General features: G+C 33.7%; 1 protein-coding gene across 5 annotated transcripts in view; it reads left to right on the forward strand.

Annotated features, from left to right (window-relative positions):
• LOC106871880 (protein-glutamine gamma-glutamyltransferase K) overlaps positions 1-20,000 on the forward strand; it is a 426,022-nt gene that overhangs the window by 171,578 nt on the left and 234,444 nt on the right. For 3 of the 5 annotated variants that reach the window (XM_052967482.2, XM_014918634.3, XM_014918631.3), the window contains exon 2: positions 2,798-2,880. The exons of the other annotated variants lie outside the window; for them this stretch is intronic. In XM_052967482.2, the coding sequence (XP_052823442.1) occupies positions 2,834-2,880 (47 nt within the window). In that variant the 5' untranslated portion in view covers positions 2,798-2,833. The remainder of the gene's footprint in view (positions 1-2,797; positions 2,881-20,000) is intronic. 5 annotated transcript variants of the gene reach the window in all.

Below are 20,000 nucleotides of genomic sequence, written 5' to 3' on the forward strand. Positions count from 1 at the left end.
ATTGGAATTTCTGTGAACATTTGATCATCTAAACAAGTTTCTCCAAATTTTCCTTGTAACTTTAAACTCACCCGAATCCGTTTCTTATCGATTTTTTCATTTTTGCTATTGATAAACAATAAGCTGTCGAAATCGGTTTGGTATTTGAATACATCTATTACAAAATTTTAAAGCGACTACATGTGCTGAGACTTAGGTGCCTTTTCAAACACCAAAACCAGTTCTTCTATATTCCTTCCTGCATGGGAAACACTTCTTCTTTTTCATGATAGCTGTAAGGTACTACGATTTCTTTTTTGTGTTTGTCAGTTTCCTTAAAGACAGAAAACAGTTTTTTGTTTTGTTCGTGTTTTGTGACTATTTGTCTCAGTTTGCCTTGCTTCTGAAGTAGTTATTTCTGTAATCCTACGTCGGTTATTTTGTAATAGTTTTCTATCTGTATAAAGCCTTCAACACCTTCGATACGTTGTATATATAACCCTCATTCTTCTTCTTCTTCTTCTTCTTCTTCTTCTTCTTCTTCTTCTTCTTCTTCTTCTTCTTCTTCTTCTTCTTCTTCTTCTTCTTCTTCTTCTTCTTCTTCTTCTTCTTCTTCTTCTTCTTCTTCTTCTATAAATAAAATTATAAATAAAAATTTAAGGTGGAAAAGACTTCCCAAACTGATACTCAGAGATTCAAGCAGCCGATCATCAGACAGCCAAGAGCTTGTAGAATAATATGATAACTCATAAATGCTTATAAACGGTGCAGTGATAGTTATTTAGCAACTCATCAAGTAAACGTTAAAAAACAAATCCATATTGAACTAACAAGTGAATAATATAAATCATCTATATACATGAAAATAGGTATATTAATTGCAACAAAGAAAAAGGCTTTGTAGAAATCGAGAGTTTGAGAAAAATATATCGTAAATGATAAAGATTATAATTGAGAATTATGGGAAGAGCGAATGCGTATCACGAAAAGCAAATAGATAATTCCTTCTAATTTTGGCGCAAGCCAAGTAAAGTTTTAGAAGGGCGAAGTTGATTACTTGACCAGTATCATATCAAACAGTTGTCATTAAACAGGTAGTCACTAGGGGCATTACAATTGCACCTTGGGCTGTTATAATATCCGTGAAGCTTACAGAACCTGCTCACAAGCGAGGCAAAGTTTTCGTCATAAGAATGGATAATTTACGCTTCTTTGTAAACATGATAATAATTGTAACCCTTGGAAAAATACCTAGATACGAAATTTAAAATTCGTCTAGCTACATTGATATTTACACAAGATGTTGGATTGAGCCAGCAAAGCTTTCTAGATCTAGTTCCGCGAGATTTCCCGGGATTGTTTTCACTGCTAACTCAACGGATCAGCTCGTAGAATTCTCTATTCCTAAGGGCACCATTGTAGTAAAAAGGGGATGTCTTTATACGAAGCCAAGGAAGAGCTTGTGTTTTGATATGTATATATATATATATATATATATATATATGTGTGTGTGTGTGTGTGTGTGTGTGTGTGTGTGTGTGTGTGTGTGTGTGTGTGTGAGTGTGTGTGAGTGTGTGTGTGCGTGCGTGTGTGTGCGTGCGTGCGTGAGTGTGTTTATATATGTGTGTGTGTGTGTGTGTGTGTGTGTGTGTGTGTGCGTGCGTGTGTGTGCGTGTGTGTGCGTGAAGTGTATTTCGGGGAAAGGTATACCTCTCGGTAATAAATCAAATAAATCAGCGCTTTGATTAAAAACACACCGTGTCGATTATTCGGTCCGAATTGTTGCACAAACACTTATTTGCCATTCTTATCAAGGAATTGCATTCAGCACGTATTTGATTTGATGGAAATCTGTAATACATGAGGCCATTATTCGCAAAATTTCTGATATAAAATAAGAATAAAAGATGTGTTTCAGTGAGTGTGTTGTATACATGTTATTGTGCAGGCATGTTTTTTTCTACTTTATTAAATGAATACTAATTCTCCCGAATCGGGCATAGGTGTTGTTAATCAAATATAAAATAGGTTTATCATTGATGTTGATTTTCTTATGACACACAAAAAAGAAATCGATTTTATTATCAGAAAATATTTCTTTCCAGCTGAAGTGATTAATTTGTATTACAAACACGTCTTAGTAACTTTCTTTGCTTATGGCGTGTTATTTTGCATTAATTTGATGCATACTCAAGGAAGATTCTAATCTGTTGCCATCAGAGAAATATAGGACAGCGAGCTAAATATCATAAATGAAAGGCAGGTTCTAATTACTACAGAAAAACATCTTGATAAACCGTGTAGTAGTATATAAAACTATGGCAATGTTTCTGAAAGATCTTTCGAATCGGAAATTAAATTATGTACACATACAGTCACGAAAAAAAAAAGAAAACAAAACAAAAGAAGCTTATAAACAAATAGGATTTCATTTTCATATATCAGTTATCAGTTATATATTAAAACGAAATTATCTATGATAAAAGATGCATATCATTAAACAAAACTATATCTAAAGATTTAGATTGGATATTTTTATCCAACCTGTCATGCAATTCTTTGAAATATCACGAGTATCTTATAAAGCAAAGTGGCCTTGAATCAATTTTTTTTCATCCTGCAGGTTTGACGCTATGGGTTTCAAATAACATACTTTTAAATTTGAAATATTGCTTTTGTCCATCAGATTTTTTGTAAAATTTTGTTATAGGAATTTCGGAGTTGCATTATTAAAAATTTTCATTACATTTACCAAACTATAACAAATGAAATGACGTAAAACATATATTCTAAATCTAATATATTATTTCCTTTATAGGTAAGTGTCTCAGCTAAAAGCCCTTCAAATAATGAAATGATGAAAGGAAATTTCAAATGTCATTCGAAGCTGGATAGAAAGAGGTATTTTGAAATATTCTTTTTTGTACTTTATGTATCTAATACTTTTTCAATATATTTCCCACTATGTCCTCTGAGAAGCAATATAACAGGGGAAAAGATGTAACGATTGTAAAGAAACTGTCGACAATGTGTAATATACAGTGATAAATAAGTAAAATATAGTGATAAAAAATATGTGCACATGGTCTTGATAAGCTTTCTCATTAAATTGTTCTACAACTCCACCTTCAGTTTAATGCGGAACATGCACTAAAATGTTCTTGGAATTTATAGAAAAACAAAAGAGGAAGACAGGTGTATGAACAACAAGCAAGTGTATTAGTTTGACACTCGGGAAAATGAAAAAGTCTTTTACGTTTCGAGCCTACGGTCTTCAACAGAAAGGAATAAGTGAAAATAAGCAGAGAAAGAATGAAAAAAAATCTTATAAATTTCAGCAGTCCAGCATGGTGAATGATTCGAAAAGAAAAGGTTGCAAGAAAGGGAGATATTCTCATTTATTTCGGACGTCACCTGAACAATGGAAGACTTCACTGAAACTATGACATTGTGAAAATGTCGATTTGCCTCCCTTTCAAAAACACTCTAAACATATTAGTCCGTAGGATTTAAGTCTGGCGAGTTTGGATGAAACTTTGATGTTACATGATTATATACATTGTATGATATCCACTCTTGGTTTACGTGGGCTTTGTGAGAAGGTGTTGAGTTTTTTAAAATACGTTTGTCCTTCCTTTGCATACTTCGTCCATCCAAAGTTTAACAATTCTCTTCTGTACCTCAGCGTATCCAGCAGCAATAATTTTAATACCCTCTGTCAATGTATCATGGTACTCACCACTCCTAAGACTATCATATTTCCTGAAAATTTAGCATTCATCACACAGTGGACATCAAAAAGATCTTCATTTATCCACCTGCTGGACTTGGTTGAAAGTTTTCTCAGAAAAGCCAAAGCATGCCATGTTCGTAAGGGCTTTTAACCTTGTTGTGTAACCGCTTAGCACTAGTAGGAGGGTTACCCTCTGTTTTTGTTAGTATGAATTGGCCTTTCCTCAATACATAGGACTTCTATTGAATGTTCTCGTGCACAATAGTTCTGATATTTCCCTCCGGTACTTGGAGTTCTTTGGTGATGGTCCTAACTTATTATATTTTGAATCCATGGGATAAAGTGCAATATCATTATACTGTCCGAAAGTTTAGATTGTTATATTTTTGTTTTTGATATAGTTGAGACATTCCCACTAGAAGCTTCCAATTCCATCTGAATTTCGTGTACAAAAGATCTTGTAGCATTTAGAAAGTTGGCAGTTTTAAATTACAGTATTTCGCGCATATGGCAACAATAACTGCACATCGTATTTCTTGTGCTAGTATTTTATCCGCCATGGAGGATCTGAAAGAAATAAAAGTCTTTCGATTGACTTGAAGTGAGTAATATGCTGATAATTAGGTGTCCTCAAATACCCCACGCACGCTGTATACACTGCTATTTTTACAGTAATCTAAAGATGCACAAATAAATGCATATACATCTATTTACAATCACAAAACACACACATGTGTAAACAGATGTTTGTATGTATATGTATGCATGTGTGAATGTGTGCCTGTATATATGTATTGATATAGTTTTTACCCATCTCAGCATACATGTGTGTTTAACTGTATTCTAAGTGAAACACAATTTTGAGTTGTCATAATTGAAATCTTTCAATGCTGTACAAATGTATCGGCTATTAAGGATTTTAGCTGTCTTTTTTTAAAGGAAGTATCTCATTAACTACAGATCTTGCTTTAGCATTCTTTTTCTTTTCTCCTGAACAGTTATTATTATAATGCAGTTTTCTTCCTTTAATACTACAACGTGTGCTATGGAAAAATATGGAAAATACGTGCTTACTTCTGATATTTCTTAAATAACATACACATAACAAATGAGAAATATTTAATACAAATGAGCCAATTAGTTTCTTTTTTGTTCTTTGTTCCCTTAAATATTCTATTTTTTTTTTTCATTTCAAAGGATACTCATTAAAATTTCTTCAGTGATCAAGGGACGAGAGATTACTCAAATAATAATCAAACAGTTTCAAAAGAAAGCTGCTTTTTCAATTTAAAATCTTGGAAAATATTCTTCACTCTAATATATTAACTCTTGAAAATAAACAATAGGAAATGAATATTATCTCATATGCTGATAGAAAGCAACTGTATTATCATAAAAAGAAAAATATTAAAAGTATTTCACGGATAAAGTGGAACTATAGAAATGTACGTAATTCTGTATTAGATGTTTGCGTTGTGCATTACATTTACCAATCAGATATATATTTAGTTTATTTTGTCACTTTCTATTTCTGGAATTGATAATGTAAATACAAAGAAATTAAGTAGAAATCTGTTTGTAAATTATCTTTTCAATAGAAAATAGGAAGTTGACTTGTTAATGTTCAACAGAATCTAATTGTACAGTATTGGTATGAAATTTGCGACCTAAATAAAATCAATATAGATGAAATGAAAACAATGAAATTTGTTTTTATGAATTTCAAATACCAAATTTATAAATAAACATAGTTGAATTTAATTGTAACCTTTAAATAGTATAAATACGTTTAACATCAATTTTATGTGATGTATCAAATTTAATATTGATTTAATTTTTAATTAAAAACAAATCGATATTTATGAACAGAGATATATTCAATCGAAACCTAGTACTTTATTCTATTAACCTCGTGGAAAATATAAAAGACATAGGAGAAAAAAATAGGTAACCAACAGAAGACTAGTGTTACTCCTAACGAATGTAGTTATTACAAGAGACAATCGTTTCGTCTGAAGTATGATTATAACAACACTACAATACATCTAGCCTCACTTTCTCTCATTCTGTCTCCCTCTCAACCACTGTCTATCACTCTTTTCCTTTTTTTTTTCTGTTACTCTGCATATATACTTTCGGAATAATTATTTAATCGTTTTACAACACTGCATTCTAGTCAAGATTTCTTTTTTTAAAAAACTCATTCGCAATAGTAAACTTAGTACCTACATACACACAATTCATAGTACATTATCGTGTCTACAACTTCACCAGAAAGCACACGAGAATGAGCACAGAATTCGCATTTCTACTCACCGTGTAATTTCACGATACAATCAGAAACAATATAGGTCAGCTTTGCGGTCTTTTAGATCTAAAAGGAACAGTTTTCCGGAAACACTTCATATAACAACAGAAACAACAACAATAACAACAACAACAACAACGACAACAACAACAACAACAATAATAATAATAATGATAAAAGGTGTCTGAATTATAGTGTATGAAAGGCCGGATTCTGAATTGGAAAAGTAGGTTCAAACTGCGTGCTAGAGTTGCCTCACTTAAAACTGCAAGTGTGATAAGTAAGATGACATACTATACTTTAAGAACACTCTATGAGTCAGACTGAAGCTACTGTTTTTGCTTTAAATACGAAGTGATTTTCCTCTATGAAATTTTGACATTTTTAACACTTCTGAATCGTTTTACTTCAATGACAGATTTAGGAAAGAGTGTGTCATCATTTATACAAAGTGGCTATCCTGTACGATGTTCCGTGACTTATAATCAAGAATATAGCACACGAAAACTGGTAAAAAAGAATTACTGCTGCAGGAATGGTTGTGTGGTTCACAAAGTGGTTTCGGGTTTAGTCTCACAGCACAGTACCTTCGACAAATGTCTTCTTCTATAACCCTAGACAACTAATGCCTTCTGAGTGAGTTTGGTGGAGGAAAATATATGTCATGTCACTCGCAAACAGCTTTATTCTGAGGAGATATATTATGAGTGAAAATAGTGGCTATATAGTAGTAGTTTTTGACTGCTATTTCTGAACATGTAAGAGTTTTTGCAACCCTCTCCGTTATAATTGTGATTTATTCATAATTATAAACACTCTTCTTGTATGTAATTTATGATTGCATGTTTGGCCATTCATATTCATAAATGATTATTAATTGTTTATAATTGTTTATGATATACTCTTCGTAATGTATTGTTACATTCTTTGTTAATTATACATACATACATATATATATATATATATATATATATATATATATATATATATATATATATATATTGATAGAAAGGACAACAAAAGAAAGAAAGAGACCTCGATATTATGTAAATAGAGGAATTTATCTGTAAAAATATGACACTTATTCGGTAGCCATGATAAAACTCCGGTATCCGAAACTCGGAGTTTTATCATGGCTACCGAATAAGTGTCACATATTATATATATATATATATATATATATATATATATATATATATATATATATATATATGTATATATACAATGAACTCCCGTGGAAGACGACGTATGAGCGTTCAACTTTTGTCGAAAGACCTGCACAAATTATTTGTTTATAGTGATCGAATGTTCGTGCTGTACATTAGTTCACTCCCTCCATCAAATCGACGTTGCCTGAACAGATGCACTCTGTACCACTCTTCAGTTGTCGAAGTGATCACAGAACAATGTGAGATGAAGTGTTTTACTCGAGAGCACAACATACCACCCGGTCTAAGAATTGAAATTATGATCGCTAGACCGTGAATGTAACACCCTAACCATTAAGCCATGTACCCTCACGCATGTATATACATAAATATATATATGTATATACATATATGTGTGTGTGTATGTATTTATCTGTATATGTACTTTTGTTTGTCTCCCCATCGCTTGACAACCGATTTTTTTTTTCATTTCCAACCCTGTAACTTAGCAGTACAGCAAAAGAGAACGACTAGAATTAGTATCTGACTCTTAAAAAATAAGTGCTGGGGTCGATTTGTTCTACTAAACTTTTCATGTCGCTGCTCCAGCGTGGCCGCAGTCTAAAGACTGAGACGAATAAAAACATGGAAGAGAGCTATCCTAAGGCTAGATCCTTTATATTAACATATTTACATATGTAATCATTATATCTCGCGCTTTCAAGATCTTTTAAATACACCGATCATTTCTATTGCTGACCAGCCAGAAACCCTCACGATGTAGTAGAACAAAATTGAAATCATACGACTTCCATCTCACATTGGTTTCAAATTTTGACACGAGGCCAACAAGATTGTGGGAGGGGATAAGTCGATTACATTGATCCTAGTGCTCAACTGGTACTTATTTTATCGACCTGAAAAGATGAAAAGCGATGTCGAACTCGACGGAATTTGAACTCAGATCGTAAAGACGGAAGAAATGCCGCTAAGCATTTTGCCCAGCGTGATAACAACTCTGTCAGCTTGCCGCCTTCTTCTCACTGATACTAATGATGAAGAGGAAACAAAAGTAGCTTCAGATAACGCTACTAACTAGTTTGCTAATTCAATTTTATTTCACAGCATTAGACAATATTTAGGTTTAAACAGTACTATATGAATTAATCGGTGAAATATATGACTTGGCACTAAATCTCTGGTCCCATCTCGTCGGAGATTTTATAGTGCTTACTTTACTAAGTTTAATATTGTATATAAATAGAACAGTAAGCATTACTTAAACAGTAGAGTTACGAACCAAATGCATTACAGCGTTTAGTTTTCTGGTGAAAGAGTTCAATTTCGGTTCTAAGCTAATTTTTCCTTTCATTGCAAAGATTGTATCAACCTTCATTCGTTCTTGTATTCTTGCCTATTCTATAAAATAAGTATACGAATCGATATCATCAACAACACTTCTTAATTTCAACAATGTACTTTGTGTCTGTAAGTAAGATATTAATGCGATAGAAAGCGTAACTTTCCTTTAATTGAACTGACAACTAGTCACTGGCGCATATTGATTTCTCTTTGATTAAACTGTGTAGGGCTGTTATATAGTTGATCGAGTCAAATCAAATATATAATTGGTACCTATATCACTGACACAAATAAATCAAAAGACAAAGTGAAATCTTTGTGAGATTACAACAATAAGATATAGGCTCTCCGAGGTTAAAGAATAATTTCGGTTCTGAACGACATGGTTACAGGTTAAACCTTACTGCACGGGACTGGAGCCAATGTAGAATATATCTATGAATATGTGTGAGTATGTGAGTGTGAGTGTATATGTATGTGTTTGCATTTGTTTCCCCTTCATGTATGTATATATATATAATTGATAAAAGAAACGGAAGATAGATTTAGCACTAGACTTTATTCAGAACGACGATCGTTTCGACCCATCCTGCAACTGTCCGTTACGGGTAGGATATTGTGTTGCATCAATCTTTGCAGTTTGTGTCACATCAGGTACATGCATCAAAAAATATCCCGCTAATACACTAAGTTCTCCTAGGCACGTTTTTTCCCGCTGTGTTTGGGTTATAACCGGCAAATGGTAATAACCAAAAAAAAAAAAGGGGGCAATAACAGCATGCCTAGGAGAACTCAGTACATCTATCGGAACATCCCCTTCTTTATGCATGTAGCTGATGCGATACGAACTGCATAGATTGATGCAACACAATTAGATGCACAATATCCTGATAATAGCGAACAGTTGCAGGATGGGTCGAAACGATCGTCGTACTGAATAAAGACTTGTGCAAACTCTATCTTCTGTTTCCTTCATCAACTGTTATCTCAACTAACACAACGGAATTCCTGACGTAGATCCAGAGGAAACATATCCCGACTGTGGATGATACGATGTAACCCAAACTCTGAATGCGCTTCATTCAACACACTAATTGATATATACCCATTAGTCTAAAAAAATTACATACATACATACATACATACATACATACATACATACATACATACATATATACATACATATGCATATGCTTATAGAATTAAATGTATATCTGTGTAAGCATGTGCTTCGTAATGTATCAATAAAACATTAACTGAAAAAAAGATCTCAAAACGTGAAGTAACTGCAGAAAATCATTTTTTTTTCTGTTAACAGTATTCTCGAAGCGTTGCCAATACGCGCTCAGTTAACTATAATAGAAGAACTAAGATCCTCTGTATAAGATGTATAAGAAGCGAAAGAGTAGACCATGTAAAATATTCCCCAAAAAAGTGACAACAGACAAATGTGTGTGTGTGTGTGTGTGTGTGTATCTGTATATCTGTTTATCAGTGTATATCTGCGATGAAACTGAGAAACGATGTCTTGATATCAAAATCATTTGAGGTATTTGTTTTGTATCGACTTAAACATTTTGATATTCACCATCATAAATGTAGTGAAACAAATTATTGGAAACTGTCGGCACAATTTGCCTTTTCAAATAGTGATTGAAATTATGACTTTAGTATTGAGAGAGTAATGCGGATACAGATACCCAACTCTACAAATTTGTTCGCTAGCATATCTATCGGTTTCTCAGTACACAGCGTACAGAATGTATCGAAATATACTCGGAGTTTGTGCTCTTGTTGATCCCATCTTTACTCTTCAGAGCTTGTCGATCGCACAATGTAAATGCTTTGATGTTATACATTAAGCTACCTCTCCTGGATAGATGTGACCCGTTGACTTTTCCAAAGTTTAGATTCCTGTGATAAACGGTATACTTTCAATTGCTTTTTATTTTGTAGTGTCAGCCATTTCCGAGTAAAAAAAATATCATCCGATAAATCTCTACTGTAAATTAGATCTTGAATTTATAGAGGTAACATAACTGACATATTAACTTTCTTAAACGATGTATTCATTTTATCGAGCCTAGAAAATGAAAGACGAACAGCCTCGACATATCTTGATTGTAAAATGGTGTAACTAAAAGCAGTTCGCCATTTTCCGGTATTCTTATCTTCTGTCATCAATCGATCCCTTGTGCATGTATATAGTGACGACGAAACTGCAATACAATTAAAGGTATCAATCATTGATGTTCCACTTTTCGACAGCTAAATAACAAAATTATTCAAAAGAATACGTAAAATTAAGCTTTGGTTCTGGTGTTATCAAAGCAATCTCCACTAGAAATGAATTTCTTTAATTTCGCTTAACCCTATTTCCTTGTGTTCCTTTGTCGACCTAATTCATAGACTATTTCTGTTCAGTTTTTCCCTGACAGAATTATTTTTGGCAGTGATTTAGTATTTCGTTATTTTTGAGATGTTACTAATCTTCTTTTATCTTAGAAAGAAAATTCTTCCTATCTTCGTGTATTTTTATCAGTTTTGTTGTTACGAATTTTTTCTGTTTTCGCAAATGTGATATCACCCATAGCATAACGAAATATATTTATATAGATTACACTGTTCTTATCTAATCCTCTAACAGAAAAGACATATCTACCTTCTTTTATCTTCTTTTCTTTTCTATTTTGCTCTCTTTCATTCTCCTCCTATTACACATGCATATTTTTCAGGTTATGACATTTATGTTTTATGAAACAAAAGAGACGAAGAGACAGAGAGAAAGAGAGAAGGAAAGTGAGAGAGAGAAGAGAGAGAAGGAAAGAGAGGAGACAGAGAAATAGAGGGAGGGAGAGAGAGAGAGAAAGAGAGAGAGGGCGAACGTATTGCTTACCATTGATGTTGACCCCACCCTTTCTGATTATCTCCAAACTAAATAAATATGTTTTTATCTAATGCCAGAGCTTAAATTTTTTCATTAACATGTTTTTCAAACAATGCTTAGAAATTGGCCAATATGATACCGACTCAGTAATTGGACCTTGAGACAGAAATTCTACAAACTTTCTAGGGATTTCCCTAGACAAGTTAGAAAATTTGACAGATATATTATTTTTATATCCTCTCTGTGGTCAGTTCGTTTTTTTACTAAATTCATTCTCTGCTACCCGAAGAATTTATCATTTCATTCGATATTTTTCTATTTAATGTTACTTAGCATCTGAATTAATGTCATTGCCAAAATTCTTTACTCTTGCCGGTATATATCATTAACTGTTGCAATATAACAGAGTAGTGTAAATTTAACAAGCGTTTCGTTAGAGTTTCGTTAGCGTTTCATCTTGCAATTGAATACTTCGGTATTCTTTATCCACGGTAATTGGCCTGACAATACGATCTTGTTCCAATAATTTCATTTTGCCAACGGTAAATTAAACTCGATGTAAATAATCATAAGGTAACAAACCAACAACCTACTGAGGCACCAGAAAACTTTCTCTAAATATGACCTGAAGCAAATTATTTTAGCTTTGATATGAATATTAAAAGATACATTTATATATCACCACGAAAATGTATGGATAAAATATTGTAAGAAAATAAAAACAAGTGTTTTATCGTGAAACAATATTCTGTGAACCAATTTCATGGCGAAGAAGATAAAAAGATGTGCTGTTCACTCGTAATTTAAGACTTAAAATAGTTGATAAATATATTTTGTATTAGTAGAAAACAAAACTGAAAATATGACAATAAGATATCATTATTCTTATCATAATTAATGTCACAGAATTTGATGCGTTTGTTGTCTTATAGACATTTAAGGTGTAGATCTACTGATTTTAAGAGAAAGAAAAACAAAACAAAACAAAACATAAAGCATGGTTACTTCGATCATTACAACTCAAGACATTGTAGGTATTTCAAGTAGCAAATGCTCAGTTTATTAGTATTTTTATTTCAGTTCACAAATACAATCTAAGAATGTGGAAAGTCTCCTATTAAGAATACAGGATAAATTTATATCTAACCGGTAAAAATAAGACAGAGATTCCTTAAGCGCCCCCTCATATTTAGCCATTTTGTTGCTATAGACTGGAATTTCTCTATAACACCATTGTCGAGAAAATGGCTTCAAATGATTCACACCATAGAAACTCAAATATGTTGCAATATTTGAATATCTAATCTTAATTTCGATAAAATCGACCCAAGTTGCGTGGCCAGTTCTATCAAGCGATGGGAATTGTTTGTCCTCCTTAGATTATCTCTAAAAAAAAAATCTGTCTATCGATCTGTTGGTCTGTACATATGCATATTATTAATCAACTTGCATGCAAATACATACTACAACATTTAAATGTAAGTAGACAAATCCCTGCATAAACAGAAGTAAAACCTGTCTGACTATATATATATATATATATATATATATATATATATATATATATATATATATATATATCTCACTCTGTGTATATATACATACATGCATACATACATATATGCAAATATACATATATCTACATATTTATATATATACAAAGAAATACAGTCAATATACACGATGAAAACTTATAATTATATTTACAAAACCTTCACTGGCCACCATCCGTTTCTTAACTTACGCAGAATATACACATGTTTGCACACTGACCACTATTAAATCATAATTTCTAAATTTAACGGCAGAAAAATGGTTGGGTATGTTGGTATAATTGGTAACACGCTTATAGCGAAAAGAAGAGGTGTAGGTTCAATTACTAAGTATATTAAATTTTTTTTTGTCGTGGTTTTATATGCCCAATATTAGACTTATAATTTTATTTACAAAAGATTTTCACTTTCTTAATTTATGCAGGATACGTATATATATGTATGTGTGTGTGTTTGTGTGTGCGTGACTGTATGACTGTATGTCTGTATATATATGTGTGTGTATGTGTGTGCGTGACTGTATATATATATATATATATGTGTGTGTGTGTGTGTGTGTGTGTGTGTGTGTGTGTGTGTGTGTGCGTGACTGTATATATATATGTGTGTGTGTGTGTGTGTGTGTGTGTGTGTGTGTTCATAACCACGTTCATGTTCATCCTTCAGAGCGACGATGACCACCCATCTCGTCTAGGGATGATTTACATTTGTGCGATGGATTTGTTTAAAATGAAGACGAGTTGCAAACCGCCAACCGCACTTTCTCCTTTCTGTCACCATCTTCACTTCACTGGCCAGTCCAGGTCAAGACGGTATGGGATGGGGACGGATGCAGTGGATGACCAAGATTTCTTACTTGTGTCATCTTGCGCTCTGTTTTCACAATGCGTTACTGTAGTCGCTTTCCCATTTGTTTGACGACGAAGGTTTCTTCCGCAGAGTCCGCTCGATTCAGACATTACATGCATAGGTAGGCAAACCCTAACTGGCTAAGAGTTACATGCCCCTTGGCTACCCTTTCCTGGTTTTACCCACCTGCCGAAGTGGTTCATCGGCTTGTTGCCGCCGTTGCATGGTAACAGATATTAAATGTCACAGGTTGGCAACCAATAGTTGAGTAAACCGTGAAAGCGAAACATGAAATTTCAATCAGATCAGGATTACTAATAAATTTTATTCTGTTGAATGTATAGAGTCCCATCATTAGTAAATGGTTTGCTGCTTTCTGCAAGCTCATCAACATTACGAGATATATAAATACACACACACACACACACACACACACACACACACACACACAAACAAACACATACCCCACACACATATGCACACATATATGCACACACAGACACACACTCCACACACATATGCACACATGTACGCACACATATACACACACACGCATGCACACAATGCAAGTGCGTGCGCACACACATGTACACGCACGCACACATATATGCACACGCATGCACACACACACACACACACACAGACACACAGACACACACACTCATGCACGCATTCACTCCTTCGCTACACTAAGTTTCGTGCATGTTTTAGTGTAGTCTCTATTCGGCTGTACGAATGCATACAGAGCGAAGCTAGTGACAGAATGAATCATCATCATAAAACGAAAAACTATTCCTTACCCTTGCATGTCTTTGATGTCTGACTGTCTAATTTGGGTCCTATAAATTTGAGCGAACTCTTTACCCGCACCAGAAAATGTTTTTTTAGTTAGAAAGAAAATGTCCTTATTGAATAGTGGAGCTTATAAGTTGGGAAGTCGATTACGCTAGTATTTAGACACAGATACACATTTAGTCGGACATTGTATTGTATCAATCAATTCTTAATAGCTTTTGCAAGCAATAAATGAAATTCTGAACACGTCGTTCTCCGTCCATTTATATATATATGTATATTTATATCGTATTTAATATATCTCATTCATATAATATATTTACGTCATGGAATAATGTCTACTAATTTAGCTCATTTGGGATATACTCGTAATGGCTGAATTATTATCCCAAGTTTATTTTGATATTACTTAGCGGAGACATTGTAGCATTGTAAATCTCATAACTACGACTATATTATATAAATATAAATGATAAATAACTTTGAAATTTTTCTTACCTACTTAAAGAGCAAAATCAGAGGAGCGGAGTATTCAATATTCAGTGTTTCGCATAATTTTTCCTTCTAAGTTCACATATCGGGAAGATGAATATTTCTTTATTTAAAATATTAATGAAAATGTATCAATATTTAGTTGTATTTATAGTTGAGTAATCAGTGGTTTGTCGAATGTAGTTAATGTGGATCATTTGTTAGAAAGTTATTTTTGAAGTCATTACAATATTTCTGATTTGTTTAGGTAAATAATTAAATGACTAAACCTACCATATTGTGAAGGTTTTTCCTTACCTCGAGATGTCAGCCTTTCCTGAACAATAAAACCACCTACGCCATAACTTGGGTAATTCGAAAGCACATACTTCCCGAAGTTGCTTCTGAAAAAAACGAGTACAGGAAACTCGAATCTTGCTATGGATACCATAATTTAATCAAGTGACCATTTAGAAAGTGGAGTTAATCCCATACACCTCTAGTCTTTGAATATTCAAACGTCCAAACCTTTAATCCTTGCTGTCGATAAGAAAACAGTTATTATCAGTTCAATTTTCCATTCCCTGTCTCTGACCACAGTCTTCACATTTTTTCATCCCGGCGCGTATTGTATGAGGATCGACTATTTCTGAGCATTCACTTTCTTTTTCAGTGTTAGCCTTATTTTGCCAAAGGAGAGCACAAATTGCCGTAATTCGGTCAGAGCTCCTCCTAAGTTATCTTCTGAGGGCTTATCGAAATTATCACTATTGTTTCAGAGACAAAAGTATACAATTTTCCTTCTTGCCTTTTGTACAAAAACCTCGGGAAAAGAAGCACTTTTTCTCACAATATACAACTTCCACAGTAATTCCAGTACAGAAGCTGGCTCATATTATTTACCTCTCTGTGAACATGCAGTAAGTGTTTATGTCGCTTAAAAACGCTTATATTTTTACAGATGTTGTTATTTATATTGCTGGAATTCATATTGCTTATATTGTTGTTCTCGTTGCTCTTGTTGTTGTGACTATTATTGTTAGTGATAACGTTAGCATCTGCAACGGCGTCAGCAAAATGATACCACTTCCACACGTCTGCATTCTACGTCTGTTCACAGTGTTTATATTGTTGAATTTAACATTTTCAACACTATTTTTTTTTCTTATTGTGTAATTGTTCCTGTTTGCACCTCCGCTATTTGTTCATCTGACATATATCATATATAGTAGGTTCTACCTGTCTGTTCATGTCATGTATATCGTCTGTTTTTTCTTTAATTCTGTTTCTGTTTTTCAAAATAAAAGAAAAAAATAATACGGTGGAGCATTAGTGTCATTTTCGACACTCCTACTATCATTGTGGCCAACACCCCCGACTGCTACTTCTGATGGTATGATGCTGATGTGGAGAACGAAAACAAATGGCCTTTTGCCAGATAGAAAGCATAGCTAGTAAGCAAAAACAATGTCAAAACAAACTTTTCCCCCACAACGCAACGGGGTGGAGATTTAAGATATCCAAGCTTAAAGTTTCCTGCCCATACTTCAATTCATAGCAGAAAACAAAAAGTCTGTTTCGTTAAGTAATGCAAATAAAATCCTCCATTGTAGCACTGTGAAAACACATCTTACCACGACAGATGTGTTTTCATAGAACTTCAATGAGATGAGGAGGATGACGATGAAGAGGTGAATGAGAAGAAGAATAAAAATAATAATAATGATAATAATAATAATAATAATAATAATAATAATAATAATAATAATAATAATAATAATAATAATAATAATAATGATGATGATACGAAAAATATTGTGTATGTAATTCCCCAAAACATAAATATGTAAACATTATCAAAAGTGCTTTTAAATGTACATAATAGCAATCACCTTTTACAGTCATCTTAAGAGTACAGTATCATCGTATAATCAAATAACTTTTAAAACAAACCCTAGTCATAACACCAACTTGAACATCTAACTTGTTGTCGCGTGAGGTCTCTGGATGTGACTTGGATTCAACTTGTACAAATACAAAGCAAAAGCCAAAGATATAATAATAATAAATTGTTTCTAATCTTAGTTCAAGGTCAGTAATCATACATAATATATATGTGTGGGGTTTTGTCATTTCTCGATATCACCGACTCCAGGACTAGATACGCACTTTATTTTATCGATTTCGAAAAGGATGAAAGGTGAAGTTCACTTTGGCAAGATTTGGATTCAGAATGCAATGAGTCTTGCCAAATCCTTGATAAAATTCTCCGCGCTAAAAAGCACCTGCCTTTCACCGCATACCTTGTTCATTTCTTCTGTTTGTCGCTGAGTCTCTCGCTTTCTCTCACAGCGTTTGAAGATGATGGTGGGTATGGTGGTGATGGTGGTGATGGTGGTGATGATGATGATGATGATGATGATGAAGATGATGATGATTGATGGTGATGAAGATAATAATAATAATAATAATAATAATAATAATAATAATAATAATAATAATAATAATAATAATAATAATAATATGGCAGCACAAGACCACGAACTGTAGGGTGAACCTTAGGAATGGTCAAGTGTCTCCGCTGCACAGCATCTGCAATAGAGTGGATGAAATCATTGTCGATATCACGAAAGAATGCCCTAGACGTGCCCAAGACCGCTATAAGCTGTGGCGACACGATCAGGTAGCGAAAGTGCTACAGTGAAAACTGTGCGAGAAGTGGGGGATAGAGAGAGGCAAGACGTAGTATGAGCACAAATCGGAGAGAGTGGCGGAGTAGGGGACCAGAAAAATCCTCAGGGATTTCCCAATCCAAACAGATCAGATGCTAGACCGTAACAGACCGATTTAGTGGTGATGCACAAGGTGCACCGCATGTACTCTATAGTTGATGTTTCATGCCCTCTTGACCCACGCATAGTCAAGAAGGAAGGCGAAAAGATAGATAGATACAACCCTCTTAAGTACGAAATAGCCCGGCTAGGGAAAATGAAGGTGAAGATAGTGCCAATAATTTTTGGGTCCTTCGGAACAATATCAGAAGCTATCAAGGGGCAATATAAAGGAAATTGGAATAGAGCACCCAGTAGAAAGTTGAATAGAGCGCCCAAGGTTTGCCTCCTTGGTGCGGCCAGAATCACATTAAATATTAGATAGCTAAAAAGAACGGGCAGCATGGTATCGTAGGCTGCAGGTAGTAAGCCTGCTACACATGCAAGCCTCCAGGAGCTCCAACAAATCTGTGATAAAGAGAAATAATGATGATGATGATGATGGTGATGATCCTGCAATTGTAGGTGCCCTAGATACGATAAAGAAATGGATGTCAGAAACATCTAGATAAGATCCCAGGAGAACCATATCTCAAAGAAATCCTAAAGATGTTAGGATTCTTTTCTTGTCCAGCAGTCTAATCTTTTGAGTGTATATGAATAACAACAACAACAACAACAACAACAACAACAATAATAATAATAAACACAATCGAAACTATTAATTTCTAAATGTCATCTGTCTACATAACGTATATATATACCATTGAAAGTCAGACTGCTGTGGGTTTTTTTTCCGAGAGAAAACCATTTCATAGATGTGTAGGGTTAAAAATGCAATATGCATGAGAGCGAGATCAACATCGTTTCAGCTGTGACTTACTAGAATTTGAGACACATTTCTACCTCCTTGGGCTTTAGTACATGCCTGAACGACTCATGTACGGAGTTGCAAATGTATATTCAAAGGTATAGCTCACAATTTCAGCTTATGTGTTGGTTCTTCAGTTGCGATAATTCCCTACATGTTCTGGAGAACTGGTACTACTTGGCCTGAGAAAAAGTTTAATCCGGTTCTGTCGTTTCGTAAGCAGAAGTATAAAATTTTTCTCGTTTCCTTCTCCCTGATGATTTCCCGTGACAAAGAAATGCTGTTGCATTTTAAACAACTTTTAAGTCTAAACTTTAACTGTGATAGATCTAAAAATAGCGTCCGTTTATTTGGTATTGAAAGAAATTTTGTTATCACACAGTTACTATGTAAAAGGACCACAACGCTAGAAACGGTGTAAGAGGTGCTACTACTACTTTTGCTATTGTTGTTACTATTTCTGTCTTCCAAATCACTCATTTGAGATTCCAGATATTTTTATTAGTTTTTCACAACATTGTTTCTTTTCTTCTTCCTTTGTGCGTAAATTTGTGTTATAATTTTGTGTTTGGTTTTTAGCCGTTGTCGTGTCGCATTTTCATATGAGGTAGACATTTTGTATATGAAAATATATGTAAATAAAATTCTCAGACTTTATGGAACAAACCTCTTTCGCTTTCTAATGTCTGCCCGAGGTATCGAGGACAAGCTTCCCTTAGACATTTATAACTCTTTTCTCAAGTACCTGAGAGAAAATTTCACTTCGAAATGCTTCAATAAAATGCATTTCGAGTGGAGAAATTAAAAGACGTTCACACCACGAATTAAGTATAACAACAACAACAACAACAACAACCGCAATAATAATAGTAATAATAATTTTATATTTATTGGCCGTAAGGATTCATACATACAATGTTTTACAAAATGACTCAAAGGGCATTGTGCAAATGTACAAATAGAGCTATATAAAAACGAAGGATGGAACAAAAGTTTTATACAATATATGGAAACATAAAAAATATGAGACAACCGCATACATAGAAAAAAAAATTCCTTTAACATCAATATTCTAATAAATATATATATTCTATTTTCCAATTACAAAATGGAATATACATACGCAGTAATTCATTCTTAACTTTCGATATTATCAGACAATGGCGTCTTAGAAATTCTTGCCAAGAATGAAATAATCACAGAACATCAAAATTTTATAATGAATTTTCAGAGGAATACAGAATACGATTATTATCATTATTATCATCATCAT

This window comes from Octopus bimaculoides, chromosome 1, assembly GCF_046866305.1.
Source record: "Octopus bimaculoides isolate indiv1 chromosome 1, ASM4686630v1, whole genome shotgun sequence".
Taxonomy (NCBI): domain Eukaryota; kingdom Metazoa; phylum Mollusca; class Cephalopoda; order Octopoda; family Octopodidae; genus Octopus; species Octopus bimaculoides.